This window comes from Schistocerca serialis, chromosome 3, assembly GCF_023864345.2.
Source record: "Schistocerca serialis cubense isolate TAMUIC-IGC-003099 chromosome 3, iqSchSeri2.2, whole genome shotgun sequence".
Taxonomy (NCBI): domain Eukaryota; kingdom Metazoa; phylum Arthropoda; class Insecta; order Orthoptera; family Acrididae; genus Schistocerca; species Schistocerca serialis.
Genome location: NC_064640.1, coordinates 982,047,115 through 982,066,435, shown reverse-complemented (window position 1 = coordinate 982,066,435; position 19,321 = coordinate 982,047,115). Strand labels below are relative to the sequence as shown.

At 39.7% G+C, this 19,321-nt stretch overlaps 1 protein-coding gene across 2 annotated transcripts in view; it reads right to left on the bottom strand.

The window, feature by feature from the left end:
* LOC126471426 (guanine nucleotide-releasing factor 2) overlaps positions 1–19,321 on the bottom strand; it is a 396,113-nt gene that overhangs the window by 84,240 nt on the left and 292,552 nt on the right. For both annotated transcript variants that reach the window (XM_050099570.1, XM_050099569.1), the window contains exon 10: positions 9,531–9,735. In XM_050099570.1, coding sequence (XP_049955527.1) covers positions 9,531–9,735 — 205 coding nt within the window. The remainder of the gene's footprint in view (positions 1–9,530; positions 9,736–19,321) is intronic.

Below are 19,321 nucleotides of genomic sequence, written 5' to 3'. Positions count from 1 at the left end.
CAAAATTTTCTGTTATCAGATACCTGTACAAAATTAAAAGAAATTTGTTATTTAAAACTGCACTACAGATTAATCATATGATAATTCCAGTGATATGCAGAGACATAAAGTTAGTTTAAAGGATAATATTTTTCATAAAAAGGCTCTCTCTCCTCTGAAATAACTCGCAAATGATGGAAAATAGTTAAAATTCACAGTCCAATGAAAGTAACGTTAAAGAGGAACCTGTCGGAATTGCTATCTGAATCAGCAAATGATGAACATTTCAAAGATATTAACAATTTATTAAACTGGTGTGGGACAATGTGAGTGTTAAGGACACATTTTTGGCAATGCATCATGTAGCTAAAACCATTAAAGAAATAACTGCATGCTCCTTAACTGAACTGAAGGTACCATATGTTCTAACACGCAATTTGAAAACTTACTATCCATGTACAACAAACAAGTTTTTGACTACCACAACATGCAATTTTTGAAATATTTTTCTTGGAAAGAATGAGCAGTGCTAATGTGTATAAATACATAACAAGTAATGTAAACTGTCACATTGTAACTACTGAGGTGTCATTTCCAGTAGGAATGTGCGGCTTTTTCAAGACTCTCTCAGCATTCGAATTTCATGTACCAGGTTATTTACTGATAGCCTCAGTGAGTAGTGCTGTAATGCTTCAGTTATTTGAGATTAATAGCAGTGAATTATGCGAAGTGAGTGGGAAAAGACAAAAATTGGTGCACAGCTGTTAACAAGTATTAGTTTCTGCATTACTGTTACACATAAGAAAGCACTGAGTGAAAATGTGGGATTGGAGGGAATATTTTATAGAATGAGGTACAGATGGGTTGTATAAACCACTTCTAACTTGAATTTTGGCCTTCCTATAGCATTTCAGTTCATACTGATAGCTGTCAGGTGGGAATTACAAAGTTTCAGTAGAGAAGAATTTGGAATCTGAAACAAAAATTAGGATAAAAAATCATTTAATACTTCATTCTGCAAAATACAGCAGAGTGAAGTTTCATGTCATCTCATTAGAATTCCTAAACATGAGGGAATCTATTGATGATGTGTCCTTAGAGAAATGTTTTCTTGGGATCCATTGCAACTCAAAATTATACAACAGGTTTTGATGTAGATATGTCTGTCCTCATTTCTTATTTCTGTAATCAGTTATGTTACATGTAAGGCCCTCAAACATGTTGATTGTAGTAGTTTTCTTGTGGACTGCTAGTTGTACAACTACCAACATCTACACTCCTGGAAATTGAAATAAGAACACCGTGAATTCATTGTCCCAGGAAGGGGAAACTTTATTGACACATTCCTGGGGTCAGATACATCACATGATCACACTGACAGAACCACAGGCACATAGACACAGGCAACAGAGCATGCACAATGTCGGCACTAGTACAGTGTATATCCACCTTTCACAGCAATGCAGGCTGCTATTCTCCCATGGAGACGATCATAGAGATGCTGGATGTAGTCCTGTGGAACGGCTTGCCATGCCATTTCCACCTGGCGCCTCAGTTGGACCAGCGTTCGTGCTGGACGTGCAGACCGCGTGAGACGACGCTTCATCCAGTCCCAAACATGCTCAATGGGGGACAGATCCGGAGATCTTGCTGGCCAGGGTAGTTGACTTACACGTTCTAGAGCATGTTGGGTGGCACGGGATACATGCGGACGTGGATTGTCCTGTTGGAACAGCATGTTCCCTTGATGGTCTAGGAATGGTAGAACGATGGGTTCGATGACGGTTTGGATGTATCGTGCACTATTCAGTGTCCCCTCGACGATCACCAGTGGTGTACGGCCAGTGTAGGAGATCGCTCCCCACACCATGATGCCGGGTGTTGGCCCTGTGTGCCTTGGTTGTATGCAGTCCTGATTGTGGCGCTCACCTGCACGGCGCCAAACACGCATACGACCATCATTGGCACCAAGGCAGAAGCGACTCTCATCGCTGAAGACGACACGTCCCTCCATTCACGCCTGTCGCGACACCACTGGAGGCAGGCTGCACGATGTTGGGGCGTGAGCGGAAGACGGCCTAACGGTGTGCGGGACCGTAGCCCAGCTTCATGGAGACGGTTGCGAATGGTCCTCGCCGATACCCCAGGAGCAACAGTGTCCCTAATTTGCTGGGAAGTGGCGGTGCGGTCCCCTACGGTACTGCGTAGGATCCTACGGTCTTGGCGTGCATCCGTGCGTCGCTGCGGTCCGGTCCCAGGTCGACGGGCACGTGCACCTCCCGCCGACCACTGGCGACAACATCGATGTACTGTGGAGACCTCACGCCCCACGTGTTGAGCAATTCGGCGGTACGTCCACCCGGCCTCCCGCATGCCCACTATACGCCCTCGCTCAAAGTCCGTCAACTGCACATACGGTTCACGTCCACGCTGTCGCGGCATGCTACCAGTGTTAAAGACTGCGATGGAGCTCCGTATGCCACGGCAAACTGGCTGACACTGACGGCGGCGGTGCACAAATGCTGCGCAGCTAGCGCCATTCGACGGCCAACACCGCGGTTCCTGGTGTGTCCGCTGTGCCGTGCGTGTGATCATTGCTTGTACAGCCCTCTCGCAGTGTCCGGAGCAAGTATGGTGGGTCTGACACACCGGTGTCCATGTGTTCTTTTTTCCATTTCCAGGAGTGTATTTCAATGACCTTAACAGAGGTGGTTTAAGTGTTTCCATCAGAAGACACATTTGAGTTGGGGAAATGTTTCTTTAAAGGATGCCACATTTTGATTAGCCCACATTCTGAACACACATTTTTAAAGTAAAATAATAAAGAAAGTATCTCAGCATCTATCGCGAACTTAAAATAGTGAAAGAAGCTTTACAAAAGAACAATGTCTTATTTGCCATACCCCATCTTTCAGTGCAATCAACATAATGTTACAATACTTTTGCCAATACTCTTATCTCAAATTGCACAATATTAAGAAATGACAGTTGCAGGCATGAAAACTTTGGAAGTAAGAGAAAGCTTACCACACTCGTGTGGTGTACAGGGCTGCATAAGCACAACTGGCCCAGGGACTGGAGTGACTGTTGTTCATGCATTAAAGCCAGCAGATGCTCCTCAGTGCCTCCAGTTTTGTGAGTGGCTGTTTAGTGAGATAACAGTGAATGGACTGGACATGGACCTGTTCTTTATGTCTGATGAAGCCTGGTTTCACCTGAGTGGTTATGTCAACGCACAGAATCACAGATTCTGGGCAGTGGAGAATCCGCATAACTTCCACAAAACACAGTTGTATGATCAGAAGGTTGGGGTTTGGTGTTTAGTGTCTGCCTGCTGCATTATTGGTCCCCATCTTCTTTCATCAGATGCTGCCTTCAGCACATTAAATTGCCAACTTTTGAAACCATTTGTGAGAGCATTAACAGAAGAAGAAAAGACCTACAGTTACTTCCAACAGGATGGAGCAACTGCCCATACAGCCAGCTGAACCTTGGAGCATATTTACGCAACCTTCATGCCTGATAAAGCTGTTAGCAGTTAGTCTGGTTGTGGCCCTAGCTGGCCACTCAAGTCATCTGATCTATAATGTGTAATTACTTTGTGGAATGAGCCCTGAAGTCTAAGATGTATTGCAACAACCCTCATGGTCTTAAAGAACTGCAGCAGGAAATTTTGGATGACACTGCAGCAATTCCAGCAGTCCAGCTTTGGTCTGCCTTCAGGAAGTTACTGACCAGGGTCCAAAAAGTTTCAAGAGATGAATGATGGTCACTGTCAACATCTGCTGTAGTCAGGTTAGTACAGTATTTTCTTTCCTTTGCTCCATTTTTTGTACCCTGGAACTCTGTTCTCCAGACCACTTGTATTTGCCCCACCCTCTACAATGTTTTTGGTATCATACAGTACTATAAGTACTAAAATAAAATAATGAATGTAGCCTTTTGAACATTTTAATACTTGTCTACCATAACGCTTCTACCGTTAAGAAAATAACTTAGTCTAGGTCTATTGTGAACACCAAGTTACAGTCCGGCCACAAAGTTGATACTACTGACACCAAAATACCTTATTTCCTATGTCTCATATCACCAGTACTATTACTGATAGTTATGTATTGCGTTTTGCCAGATGCGAACTGTACTGCAGACACATGATGTTTTTCCATTCAAGGGCTTTATGGGTGTCTTACAATTTACAAACAAGTATTCATTGTGAAAAATGTGAAATTGAATGACATATACTGAATTTATGGATCCAAGATCTCCTTGCTCATTTTGGCAATGATCAGTTGTTTCGTCTTTGCTCCTCACAGATTATTAGTTTAGGGGCAATCACTTAGTGCTTTTAAAGGTAGGCTTACATAACAAACAAATCTTTAGTCTGGCAGATTTTTATACTGCTAGGATACAATTTCTATTCTTTTTCTCATAGCTTCTTGACAAATGACAGAAAACAGCAAATGTAATTTCAAGAGCTGAAATCTATGCAGTCATGATGTAACAGGCTCCTCATTTTTGAGTGTAAATTGGTAAAGGTAAAGCTACATCCCAAAGTCCAAGAAAAACAAAGATGACATTTTTGAAATACCAGAACAGGCAATATGTGAAGTACACATCTTAGAAACAATAAGTATTGCCGGTGTGTGTAAATGCGTAAGTACTGGAAACTGCAACCTTGTCACTACTTTTTCTCATAGCTTCTTGACAAATAACACAAAACAGCAAATTTAATTTCAAAAGCTGAAATCTATATTTAAATTGATCCAGTAGGAATATCCATGTTTTTTAAGTTCAAGACTGACTTGGCACTCTACTTTCACATACTAGGTCTTCTATTGATTACCCTGGTAAGTAACATAGTAACACAAAATTCTACAAGATTGATAGCAGACAATTGTGTGATGTAAACTGGAATGGACAAAAAATTGGTGCACAGCTGTGAACGAATATTAGTTTCTGATTTGGTGTAGAAGTAATTATAGATATGCAAACATTAGGCAAAAATGTGGGATTGGAAGGAATATTTTGTAGAAAGAGGGAGGCATGGGTTTTCTAAAACACTTTTTATTCATGTTTTGACTGTCCTATACTATGCCGTGGCTAGCCAGCATTAATTAAGTTCCATTTATGTGTGTGGGATGGTGGGCGAGTGTGTGTTGAAACCAGTCATCAGTCTAACATGTAAAAATATTAAAACGTATTTACCGTATTTACTCGAATCTAAGCCACACTCGAATCTAAGCCGCACCTGAAAAATTTGACTCGAAATAAAGGAAAAAAAAAAAAAAATTCCCAAATCTAAGCCGCACCTGAAATTTGAGACTCGAAATTCAAGGGGAGAGAAAAGTTTTAGGCCGCACCTCCAAATCGAAACAAAGTTGGTCCATTGTAATATGAGACACAATTTAGGTCGAATGAATGACGAAACAGCTACAGTAGTTTGGTTCGAGTCGAAAGCTTAGCAGTTAAGCTTTACCAGGTAGCCATTGCTATGCGTCAGGCGCTGCGTCCGTATTTATACGGATACTCTTCCTTTTTCACGTGCTTCGTCTGGTTTGAATCGATTGCTTATTTTGCTTTGATCTGATAAGTGCCGTTTTCTATGTTATAGGTGTTTACGTCAGTCACTCTAAGCTGAAAATGCATTACTATACTGTGTCATGCATTGTTTGTCGCATTCTGATAGTGCGTGTTTACGGCCTGTCGCTGCTCGCGGCATGGCTTGCTTTTGTGCGCGCTACCGCCGCCTACAATTAAAAAAAGAGAGGAATCGTCTCATTAGCGAAACAATGGCAAGAGACTGATATTTGTTGTTACTTACACTGCTGCTTTCTTTGATAATGATCAACAAGAACCAAATAATAGACTGCGTGTGATAGAACATGTTCTGAACGAGAGTTTGTCGAAAATTTTTCTCCGTTTGAAACTCTTTGCGGCCGCTTCTTTAGTACATCAAATTCTGCACAGAAATTAGTCATCTTAGATTTAAAAATCTAGTCTGTTGCCGTGCTTCATTTCTGACTGTATCACTATTAGGCACAAGAGTAATACGAATATAAACATGACACGATACGTATATTCTTCCGCGTTTGCTGTTGTCTCACTCTAGTTTCGTAGTTTATTTGGCAGACAGGATTTAAATGAGATAGAAGCAAACACGAAATAATACATGGCAAAATGTTTATATTCGTATTATTCTTATGGTGAAGAGAATACTGCATGTGATTCACATTTCATCAGGTTCCTATTAGCAACCATCTCTTCTCACAGGAAGAAAAAAATTCAGAACGTAGAGTTGCCCACATTGACAAAAATCCCAGTATTACCAGTCGGATTTTCGTAGTACATTGAAATTCGAAGATGAACAATACGGAATTTGTATTTACTTCGTTGGATAATGTATGAAAAAGCAGTGGTCGAAACTCGGGCGGAGAAAAAAAACTCGTCTTCCAATTTTTTATTTTATTTTATTTACTGACGCAGAGGTTTTGGCGCCAGTATTTATCTTTGTGCCTACAAAGGATGCCTGTGTAGCGCTACATATATTCGACGGCAAAAGTCAGTTGTGGCGGCACCTATCAACATTTTTCAGAACTTCCGCTTGCTTTGCACTCGATTCTAAGCCGCAGGCGGTCTTTTGGATTACAAAAACCGGAAAAAAAGTGCGGCTTAGATTCGAGTAAATACGGTAAACTCACTAAAATATAAACTGAAGGAATATTTCAATAAATAGAGACAAATGTAGCGAAGCTATAATTAAATCTACTGAAATAAGGCACACATCACACCATTTCAATATAGATACGACAAATACTCATAGAGATCAGTCTTCTGTATGCAAGCAAACAGCCAACAAAAAGCAGAGAGTACAGCATTGCCAAACTGAACATTCTAGTATGCTAGTTAAAGGAGGCCATGATAGAACAGATTGTAGGAGGATATGACCAAAGGAACATGAAACTGGAAGCAACAGGGGATGGCCCAATACCTTGGGAACAGTTGCAATGATTTTTGAGTCACACAAAAGTTAGTCAAAGCCCTGACTGACAATGTGATTAACATTTGTGATTCCAAAAGCGACTTGCCCATGAATTCCCTGACTTTTGTTAGCAGTGTGCCACCAACCATTTAACACAAGTGTACCTCACAGATCATCTCAAAATTTGAACTTGTCACTGGTTTCTGCTTATACCTTCTAAGCTCCATAGATGTTCTCCCGCTGTGCTGTTGAACTAGCACACCAATGAGATCCACATGAACAATCCTTGCGTTTGTGCAACTTTTTGTGAAGCTTGGAAGCTATGTACAGAAGTAAATGACACTAAAGAAAAGCAAACTGTGTGTGCGACCTGGTTGGGCACAGAATTTTACAAGGACAAAATGTTCATCACAGCATATACTCTGCTAACACGTACAAAAAAACCTCAATGCAATTATATTGTTCCATTTGAGGGAGTAGCAGCTATTGAAGTGGAGATGATGTTACTTCACTATGGAGAGAGATGTTTTCATGGAGCCACCAGGGAACTATAGGGCGACATGTAGTAAGATGATATGCTCTGCAGATAAATCAAACTGTTAAGGTTCAGACAGAATGAGGAATGTGCCACAGAAGAATATTTGGAAACAAATGTGTATTTGTTGTTTACTTATGTTCAGAAAATATAATCTCTTCCACATATTTACTGCATGCAGCTTACACAATTTTAATTACTTAATTTATCTCATTGCATTTATTAAGAGCTTTTGAATTACAAGAATAGCTATACATGTACAAAGATTAGAAAACTACTGCATATCAACACTTCAACAAAGCTCTCCCGCATAATATAACATAAATGACAACAGCTACAGGAGAATATCAAGATCTTTCATATCACTCCACTTGTGAATGTCAAGACACTTTCAAAAGGACGCTTGTATAGACATGCAGGAGATGTTAATATGACATGATAACTGTTTGTCATTCTGCACCAGTCACAAAATTGTGATGATGATTTGCCCCCTTGTGGACAGTGTTTGTGCACCTTCCATGGCCCATTTGGATGTGATTCAGAGTAGTCCAAATTTCCCATGGCTGGTCATACCTAGGGGGCTCCTCTTGGCTGCAGTGCAGTTTTAGAAATTGTGGAGGACAGTTTTGTTTCCAGCAACTTTTCCAGCCACTGATCGCTCTGGAGACATTTTCAACAAGAATCCTGGCTGCGATAAGAGTGGCATGTCTTTATTGTAATGTTCTTTCCTCCACAAGGAATACATCATTCAATATTGGAAGGCCCGGGTTATCAACAATCTTCCAATGTTAATGTAGAAGCAAATTCTTCAGTCTGACATTAGGAGATGGAATATGACTGAAAGGTAACCAGTATGTGGGGGTAGATTGTACTGACCCATTAACAACACACTTGAATTTGGTAAGTGGTACACCTATCTTTTTCAGATATGGACTATGAAGCAAGACAGATGCATGGCACTCTGCTGTTGAGTATACTAATCTGAGTTCCGATACTCAAAGAGTGTCTACTGACAATCCCCAACTAATGCCACAGAGCTCATGATGGGTCTTATTTCTGCATTTGAGTACATGTTCACGACAAGTACTCCTTAAAAGAAAGTGTTCTGTCTAATGCGATCCCAAGATATTTTGGATGCATGTTATGACGTAGTTTGTCTTCCTCAAAACAAACATCACGGGCTCTGTGTGCCAATCTATTGGACACATGAAAACATGCAACTTTTGTTTTATTTGAGTTAGGTTGTCACCCCCATTGATAGAAGTACTAGCTTAAGATGTCTAGATCAGGGATTTCTTAACAGAGGAGTGAGGACAGATGCCTGCAGCAAGCCATTATTCAAAACTTTTGGACAGTTAGTGTTTTTTCCTGTAGTTATAGTTAATGTTCGTTCAGGTAACACATTGTACGTTAGTTTTCTTGTTCGTCTGCATGGAACAAATCATAATAATTTACAAAGCAGCCCATGTTTCCTAACTGTATCATGTGCTGCACTTACATCAATGAAAGTAGCACATGTTTTTGCATCATTTGGTATCCTGCAGAGGCAGCCAAATAATCTCCAAGACCTTCTGGCTAAAACGAGTTTGTCACATGATGAACTCGCACAATTATTTTTAGGACGCTCCAGCTGTAAACTTTGCACAATTTTAATACTCTACAGAAAAAGAGGAATGTTAGAGTTTAATATATTTTTGTAGCTGAGATAATTATGAACGGCCAGCAACATCAGGCAGGTTGTGACAGGCAGTCAGCCTAGTTGAAGGAACAAACCTGGTATATGTCAGAAGCAATTTTGGACAACAATGAAAAATTTAAATCAATGTGGCTGGATGGGAATTTGAAACATTTCTCCCCAATATCACGCTAACGTCTTGGTCACTGTGCAATTATTTTTAATTATTGGAAGTAAAGAGATAAGTGGCTCACCCTTGCTAAAATTCATAGCTATGATTTATTTAAAGCTGAATTAGGCAAGGAAGATTATGTAGGCAAAGATTTAAAAATGCACTTGTGTAAAAGACTTTATCAGCTTACCTGTCAATTGTACCAAATGTTGTTGCATTTGGAAATATCTGACTTGTTGAGACAAGAGAGAATGAGCAGGATTGTGTAGATGATAGGGAGAGCTCCTGCTGCTGCCACTCAGCTTGGAGGAGATTGTATGTATGTACAGAATGCCTCATGAATTCGCTTGTGCTGCCATGTGTGCAGTTCCCAAACATTTCCATGTATGCCATTACTGAAATAAATTTAGGATGAATGAATATACTTTGTTCATAGAAAAAAAACTTCACAAATAAAAAATTATAAGAAACATAATTATGCTGCATAAAGCATTAAGATGCTCAATATTATTACATTTTTCACTACAAAAGCAGAAACATATTCAAAATATAAGAATAAGTAATGAGACGAGGCTTAATGATCCAATCATATAACTAGACAGTTAGAGTGTTTTCATAGTGCATTTCTATTACAATAGTGAAGTAACATACCATTTGTATTAAATTAGAAATGCAAGATTAAAAAGAAGTAGTAGTGGTGGTGGTGGTGGTGGTGGTGGTGGTGGTGGTGGTGGCAGTAGTCGTCTCTGTATGTTCCAATCTAGATTGTGAAGAACTTACCTTTCTGATAAATGACACTAATCAATCAAATTAATGTGGAATGGTAGAAACTGACTGTATAGCAACTAAAAACAGTAAAATTCACAGTAAGCTACTATGGGCCAGTCATGATATGGAATTAGTACAATTTAATATCACAATTTTTGCAGCCAAAAACAAAAAAAACAAAAAAAATTAATGAAACATCTGAATCACATGACAGAAAAACTGAACTCAAACTAATGTAGCTGCTGTGAGACAACATAAGCAAAGGCAATCTTACAAATTTCAAAACTGGATTTTCAGAATGATCATCAATATTTTTCTTCAGAAAACAAAAGTTGGGAAATGCCTATGAAATAACAAATAATCGTCTGACAATACAGTACTGTGCATTTATTTACCTGATTTTGGTTTAAATTAACAAGCTCAAAGAGATTCAGCTTACAAGGAAAGAAGAAACTGCCACGCACAAAATGAAAGAGCGACAGAAATCTTCATGTTATAAAAGTTACTACACACTGTTTTAATAGCACTGTTGTGATGATTAACTGAAAATAGAGCAACGAAAGTTAGTTTTAGTGAAGCAGGGGAAGCATTCAAGGGTATTCTGTAATTTGTTGTATAAGTTGATGAAGTAAACATAACATTTTGTACAACTTAAAACAAGCTGAAGTACACTGAAAAAATACAGTGCATTGAGGAAAGTAGAATTTGTATCTGTGCTTAAAAATACATTGATTAAAGGGAAACAATATTACTCACTAAGTGATTTATTGTATGATGAAATATGCTACCATTCTGAGTGCCCACTATATGAGGATAAAGATGTAATGTTATCAGAAATATTATTCCTTCGCTATAACCTGTTGTAGTTAAGAATTTGATGACATCTGAGTTGCCAAAATTAGATGTTTCCATAAATAGTTTTTATCTTTTTATCAAAAAATTATTTAACAAACTCGCAGGAACCAACTGAAAATTACAAATGTAATTTCAGTGACTGAAAAGGAGAAAGAACTTAAATGGACCACAGTGTACCTGCGGTTAAACAGTAATTTGTAAAAAGATGTTAACACTAAAACTCACTATCCACATGCATGCACCATCACAAAAGGATATGTCTTGGAAGTCCTGCAGCATGAGCCACTTGTGGCCTAGCAAATCACACGATATCAGAAAAAAGCAACCAAATTTGGAGATGAAGGGGAAAATTGACAGAACTCATGTTACGCACAACTCACTCATTTACTTCACGGAACACATTTTCACGTGACTGAGTGGTGAATTATAAACTGTGGCAGAAAAAGGATTAAATAATATCATGACTATCTGCAACACAATTAGCACAGGATAGATCATAATTGTCTCTAAACAATGTTCTAAGACGTCGTTCTCTGCATATACGTAGAGATAGCAGAGTACCTGGTGTTGCCCAGATACATATTTATTCCAATCTTTTATTTGTCCATCTTCTCCTCCCCCTTCTCTCTCCATGTTATCACCCCCATCGCAAAAGGAGGCTCGCAGTTCTCACCCCACAACATTTCTTTCCAGATCATAGCTAATCTGTCTACCAAATTTGTTTGAAATGGTTCCAGGGATTTAGGAAGAGCTATTTACCCACGTCTTTACCTGCATACGCACATGTCAAATGTATTTCACACGTATTTGTACACATATTTTAACTGAATGTCTAGCAGATTTTGCCCTGCAGTTTCATTATCACACAGCTCAATGTTTATGATGTTCTATCTTCTGTACTGTGTGTCGTACAATGATATAATTTTACTGGTACATTCCATGACATATGTGAACACACTCTGCAAAATGTGTCAAGAATACACTTAGTGGTAAGGAAGTAATAAATTAAAATGTCATGCTTCATGCTACAGTTTTACTGCATGAATAGCGAAAATGCAGCAGGCGATATTAGTGCCGGTATTTTATTTATGGGGCTAAGACACGTTTTGTCTTCCACTGTTGGAGAAAGTATGATGAACAGTTTGGCTTGCTGAGCTTGTTTGTGTCAGTAACAGCTTTCTGAGTCATTACAGCCTCTGATGATGTCTCCAACAGAGGAAGATGAAATGTTAGGCAGAGAATCATGCCTTGCACCACAATCTTATGCTTATAAATCAAATATCAAGAATAATGCAGTTTACCCACTCTTTTTCCCATCTGTCTCATTTTAATTTGACTGTCCCATACACATGGGACATTTACTCAGATACATATTTTATGCACTCAACAAAACGTTTGTGTTTTAAAACAAGTCAGTCTGTAAATGAATTTTTGATACACAGAGACAAAGAGGGATATACTAATGCTTTGGTTATCCTCAGAGTATGTGGTCATCACATAAACACTGTCAAGTTGTTTCTCTGGATATACGAAAAGTAAAGCACGTATTGATTAAACAGCAAAATGCCTATCATGAAAAAATATAATACATTACAAAATCCAATTTTTTTTACATACTTCATTTCTTCTCATGAATTGTATTAGACTTGTATACTTGGTTAATGGAAACGAAATTTTCAAAATTAAGAAGCAACAACAGACAATTGTACACATGTTCAACATGTAATTTTCCTGATCATCATCTGACTAGATTCACATACAAAAATTCATTACAGTGTAAAAGTAACAAGAAATTATTCCATTTCAGTTAAAATACTAAGTAGGTTTGAAGTAAATCACACTTTAATAGTCCACAACAACAAACATCTTTTCCCATGTGGAAAGCCATTCACATATGAGCTACCTATAGTATGAAATTGGAATTAGCTTAACAGAACTGTTTAGTTAAGGAGTTAATTACAAAATAAAAAAAAAAAAAAAAAAAAAAAAAAAAATATCTCTAAATTAGAGCCAAGTGCTAAACATATACTATGAGCTATTAACAAAAATTGTCTATAGCTAATTATGTTGCTTTGTACCTCTTCCTCTAATCTATTCCTCTATTAAGTCACTTACATTGAGACATTATAGCATTCACACTTCATGCTTACCGAACAACCGAGTTTCAATTATTGCATTAGATTTTTAAAGAAATAGAACATTTACAAATGCGAAACAATTATGATGCAATCAATATTTAGAATAAACACTGCAACTATAAGAAGTTCAGTTACCTACAACTATAAAAACTGCTGTGAAAGTTTAGAGAATCACTGGGTTCTGAGCTATTGCCGCACATGTACTAGCAGTACACAATCTTTTTCACTGTTATAAGATTCCTCAATGACTACTGGAAGAGGTTTGACGGCCTCTGTTTTCGTACCGTGCACAGTCGTGTCTTCGTTAGCCACTGAGATTAAATGGGAGTATTTTTATATGATGACCTTTTAATGATTTCAATATGGATCTTTGTGTGAAGCATTGGTTTTATTGACAGTATTTGAAATCTAGGCATTTGTCTCCAATTATAGTGATGGCTTTTTGTTAGTTCCTTGCAGAATGATGAAACTAACCATTTCTTTAACAGTTCTCAAACCAGATAGCCCCCCCCCCCCTCTCTCCCCCATGAACCATGGACCTTGCCGTTGGTGGGGAGGCATGCGTGCCTCAGCGATACAGATAGCCGTACCATAGGTGCAACCACAATGCAGGGGTATCTGTTGAGAAACCAGACAAACGTCTGGTTCCTGAAGAGCGGCAGCAGCCTTTTCAGTAGTTGCAGGGGCAGCAGCCTTTTCAGTAGTTGCAGGGGCAGCAGTCTGGATGATGGACTGATCTGGCCTTGTAACACTAACCAAAACAGCCTTGCTGTGCTGATACTGCGAATGGCTGAAAGCAAGGGGAAACTACAGCCGTAATTTTTCTTTACTGTATGGTTAAATGATGATGGCGTCTTCTTGGGTAAAATATTCCGGAGGTAAAACAGTCCCCCATTCAGATCTCTGGGCGGGGACTACTCAGGAGGACATTGTTATCAGGAGAAAGAAAACTGACGTTCTAAGGATCGGAGAGTGTAATGTCAGATCCCGTAATCGGGCAGGTAGGTTAAAAAATTTAAAAAGCGAAATGGATAGGTTAAAGTAAGATACAGTGGGAATTAGTGAAGTTTGGTGGCAGGAGGAACAAGACTTCTGGTCAGGTGAATACAGGGTTATAAATACAAAATCAAATAGGGGATATGCAGGAGTAGCTTTAATAATGAGTAAAAAAAAATAGGAATGCAGGTAAGCTACTACAAGCAGCATAGTGAACGCATTATGGTGGCCAAGATAGATACGAAGCCAATGCTTACCACAGTAGTACAAGTTTATATGGCAACCAGCTCTGCAGATGACGAAGATATTGATGAAATGTATGATGAGATAAAAGAAATTATTCACATAGTGAAGGGAGGCGAAAATTTAATAGTCATGGGTGACTGGAATTTGATAGTAGGAAAAGGGAGACAAGGAAATGTAGTAGGTGAATATGGATTGGGGGGATGAAATGAAAGAGGAAGCCGCCTGGTAGAATTTTAATTTTGCACAGAGCATAACTTGATCATACCTAACACTTGGTTCAAGAATCATGAAAGAAGGTTGTATACATGGAGGAACCCTGGAGATACTAGAAGGTATCAGATAGATTATATAATGGCAAGACAGAGATTCAGGAACCAGATTTTAAATTGTAAGACTTTCCAGGGGCAGATGTGGACTCTGACCACAATCTATTGGTTACGAACTGTAGATTAAAACTGAAGAAACTGCAAAAAGGTGGGAATTTGAGGAGGTAGGACCTAGATAAACTGAAAGAACCAGAGGTTGTAGAGAGCTTCAGGAAGAGCATTAGGGAACGATTGACAAGAACGGGAGAAAGAAATACATTAGAAGAAGAATGGGTAACTTTGAGAGATGAAATAGTGAAGGTAGCAGAGGATCAAGTAGGTAAAAAGACGAGGGCTAATAGAAGAGATATTGAATTTAATTGATGAAAGGAGAAAATATAAAAATGCAGTAAATGAAGCAGGCAAAAAGGAAAACAAACGTCTCAAAAATGAGATCGACAGGAAGTGCAAAATGGCTAAGCAGGGATAGCTAGAGGACAATTGTAAGGATGTAGAGGCACATATCACTAGGGGTAAGATAGACACTGCCTACAGGAAAATTAAAGAGACCTTTGGAGAAAAGAGATCCACTTTTATGAATATCAAGAGCTCAGATGGAAACCCAGTTCTAAGCAAAGAAGGGAAAGCAGAAAGGTGGATGGAGTATTTAGAGGGTCTATACAAGGGTGAGGTTCTTGAGGACAATATTATAGAAATGGAAGAGAATGTAGATGAAGATGAAATAGGAGATATGATACTGCATGAAGAGTTTGACAGAACGCTGAAAGACCTAAGTAGAAACACGGCCCCAGGAGTAGACAACATTCCATTAGAACTACTGACAGCCTTGGCAGAGCCAGGCCTAACAAAACTATACCATCTAGTGAGCAAGATGTATGAGACAGGCGAAATACCCTCAGACTTCAAGAAGAATATAATAATTCCAATGCCAAAGAAAACAGGTGTTGAAGATGTGAAAATTACCGAACTATCAGTTTAATAAGCCATGGCTGCAAAATACTAACATGAATTCTTTACAGACGAAAGGAAAAACTGGTAGAAGCCGACCTCGGGGAAGATCAGTTTGGATTCCGTAGAAATGTTGGAACACGTGAAGCAATACTGACCCTATGACTTATCTTAGAAAATAGATTACGGAAAGGCAAACCTACGTTTCTAGCATTTGTAGACTTAGAGAAAGCTTTTGACAATGTTGACTGGAAAGGCAATCCTACATTTCTAGCATTTGTAGACTTAGAGAAAGCTTTTGACAATGTTGACTGGAATACTCTCTTTCAAATTCTGAAGGTGGCAGGGGTAAAATACAGGGAGCGAAAGGCTATTTACAATTTGTACAGAAACCAGATGGCAGTTATAAGAGTCGAGGGGCGTGAAAGGGAAGCAGCGGTTGGGAAGGGAGTGAGACAGGGTTGTAGCCTGTCCCCGATGTTATTCAATCTGTATATTGAGCAAGCAGTAAAGGAAACAAAAGAAAAATTCGGAGTTGGAATTAAAATCCATGAAGAAGAAACAAAAACTTTTAGGTTCGCTGATGACATTGTAATTCTGTCAGAGACAGCAAAGGACATGGAAGAGCAGTTGAACGGAATGGACCGTGTCTTGACAGGAGGATGTAAGATGAACATCAACAAAATCAAAATGAGAATATTGGAATGTAGTCGAATTAAATCGGGTGATGCTGCGGGAATTAGATTAGGAAATGAGACGCTTAAACTAGTAAATGAGTTTTGCTATTTGGGAAGCAAAATAACTGATGATGGTCGAAGTAGAGAGGATATAAAATGTAGACTGGCAATGGCAAGGAAAGCGTTTCCGAAGAAGAGAAATTTGTTAACATTGAGTATAGATTTAAGTGTCAGGAAGTCTTTTCTAAAAGTATTTGTATGGAGTGTAGCCATGTATGGAAGTGAAACGTGGACGATAAATACTTTAGACAAGAAGACAATAGAAGCTTTCGAAATGTGGTGTTACAGAAGAATGCTGAAGATTAGATGCGTACATCACATAACTAACGAGGAGGTATTGAATAGAATTGGGAGAAGAGGAGTTTGTGGCACAACTTGACTAGAAGAAGGGATCGGTCGGTAGGGCATATTCTGAGGCATCAAGGGATCACCAATTTCGTATTGGAGGGCAGTGTGGAGAGTAAAAATCGCAGAGGGAGACCAAGAGATGAATACACTAAACAGATTCAGAAGGATGTAGGTTGCAGTAGTTACTGGGAGATGAAGAACCTTGCACAGGATAGATTAGCATGGAGAGCTGCATCAAACCAGTCTCTGGACTGAAGACCACAACAACAATAACAATCCAGATAGTTCCACACCACCTTATAGTCCAAATATGTCCCGTGTAATTTTCAAGGACATTGTTTCGAATCTCTGGAAATGGCTGTACTTGCTTGCATAGTGCTTGAAAACAACCTTCCATGAAAGCACACTATGCAACCTTCAGAAGATGCAATGTCACATAAACTCAAGAGGGTTTTCTTTGAGAAGATGGGAAGGTATTACCGAGAAACTGAACTGAAGCTCTGGTCATGGTAGCCCAGCTTCCTGTGGGTTTCAGTACATTCCCAGCAGAAGTAGAGAAGAATGCTAAACAGCAAGGATGATCACGCAAAAGGAAGGAAAAAAAAAAAAAGCCCTCCCAAACTTCTAAATATCATCATATGCTATGTGAATTAGTTGTTTTGTAGGATGGTGTTGCAATATATATCGAATGACTTTGTACTGGGTAGCAGCGAAACTAGCAGCTGAGAGGGATAGGTCAGTTCTCCCATCCCTCATCTTTCCTCCATTTGTACGTGCCAATGAGAAGCCTTCAGCCTAGTCACTGCTGAAACAGTGAGATGCCTTCAATGTTTGGTCTTGTTATTATCTGTATACACTTATAATATTCCACATCATTCAATGATGCAGCATGTGAATGCCAACACACTTCATAGTGTCCCAGTGGGGCTAGATCCATGATTCGATGTAGCACCAGACGTATGTTTTCACACAGACCTCGAGTCGGATACTGTCATCGCGTAATTTCCAATCAATGCAAAGACAATTGCAAAACATCGTGACGTTTGTGCAACATGGGTGGCTGACTGATAAAAATCTCCTGTAACATGAAGAAGTGCACATTTACTGGCATCATTGTCACAAACTCTTCATGTTAAATGGGGTACTTCTCCTCGACAATGAAAATGGAAAAGCTAGAGTTATCATCCCTAATGTTTCGTAACACTGTGTGTTAAACTTGCTATAACAAGGTCACTGGGGAACAATAATCACCAAATGGATGGCTCACAAGCACGTATTTTGGAAAGGCATTGATACATGCTTGTGACTTGTCAGCTATGCCAGTGCAATCAAGCAGCCCCAGTGTGCAAACATTTCCCTTCGCCTCTGGCAATGACACAGTAGTCCAGACCTCATCTTGACTTTGCAGACCATTTCTGGGTTCATCTCGGCTCATACTGGTGGATGCTGTGAAGAAATTTTCTTATGTTTTGCAAATGCACCCATAACAAATGCCAAGACTGCCCAAATGCTGTCTTGCAGCTTCCTCATTGAAGGCCTATCTGAAACCATGGTGACTGACATGAACCTCAATTTACATCTATGGAATTCTGCCAGTTTTGTGAAGAGAATGATATCCAACCGGTTCATGCAGCCCAGTTTCATCCAGCATCAAATGGCTGGACAAAACAATCCATCAGGACTTTCAAGACACAGATGGTGAAATTGCAACAGAACCACAGTACTGACAATGTGCTTACATTTTTTCTGGGATCTTACTGTCTAGTCCACAGGATGGGGTGAGACCAGAAGAGAGATTGCATGACTGACCACAGTGCTCCTAGTTATCGATTATGAAGCCTTCACTCCAGAGACCCCTTTCCCAAAGGCCTCATTGTCAGCACTATATGATCCACGATGACACGTGGGTGACGACGTTCTACAGGATAAGCACTGATGGGTTCCAGAAAACATCACCCACTTCCTCAGCAGAGCTATGGTCAAGGTAAAGCTGCCAGACCAGTCACAATCCTGCAAAACACCTAGATCAACGATGCCCTCACAAGGCTCAATGTGCATTGACTTAGCAACTTCTCCTGCGTCCCAATGCGAGCTCCTTCAGCTGCTGCATCAACCGCCCCTGAAACAGATACCCACTGGACAATCTGGCACCAGCTTGCCCAACAAAATGTCATGGACTGCTGCCACTATCCATGTTCCCATAGCCATGACACTGAAGGCTCCAGATCACCGTTTCCTTTTGTGACGACAACAATGACTCTTGCCTCTGTGGCAATAAGATAATCAACTGTCTCTTCTCCAGAGGAGGAGGGGGCGGGGGATGCTATGTTGGGTCACATAGCTCACCAGCAAGACAAGACAGCACCACAGGTAGCTGGAAAATGAGCTCATAGGGACTATGGCAGCATGAATCATAATAGGGATCATGGCAGCACGAATCAAAATAATAATTGTTCTGGACAACAACAGCATCAACGGCATGTTGTCAAGGGCAACTATAGACTCCGCTACTGTGACTGGAGGCGCTTACTTCTCGACAGATGACAGCCACACTGCTGTTAGGAGTTACAGCCAGGACAGACCTATTTGCTTTGCCTATCACATGTTCACAAATATACC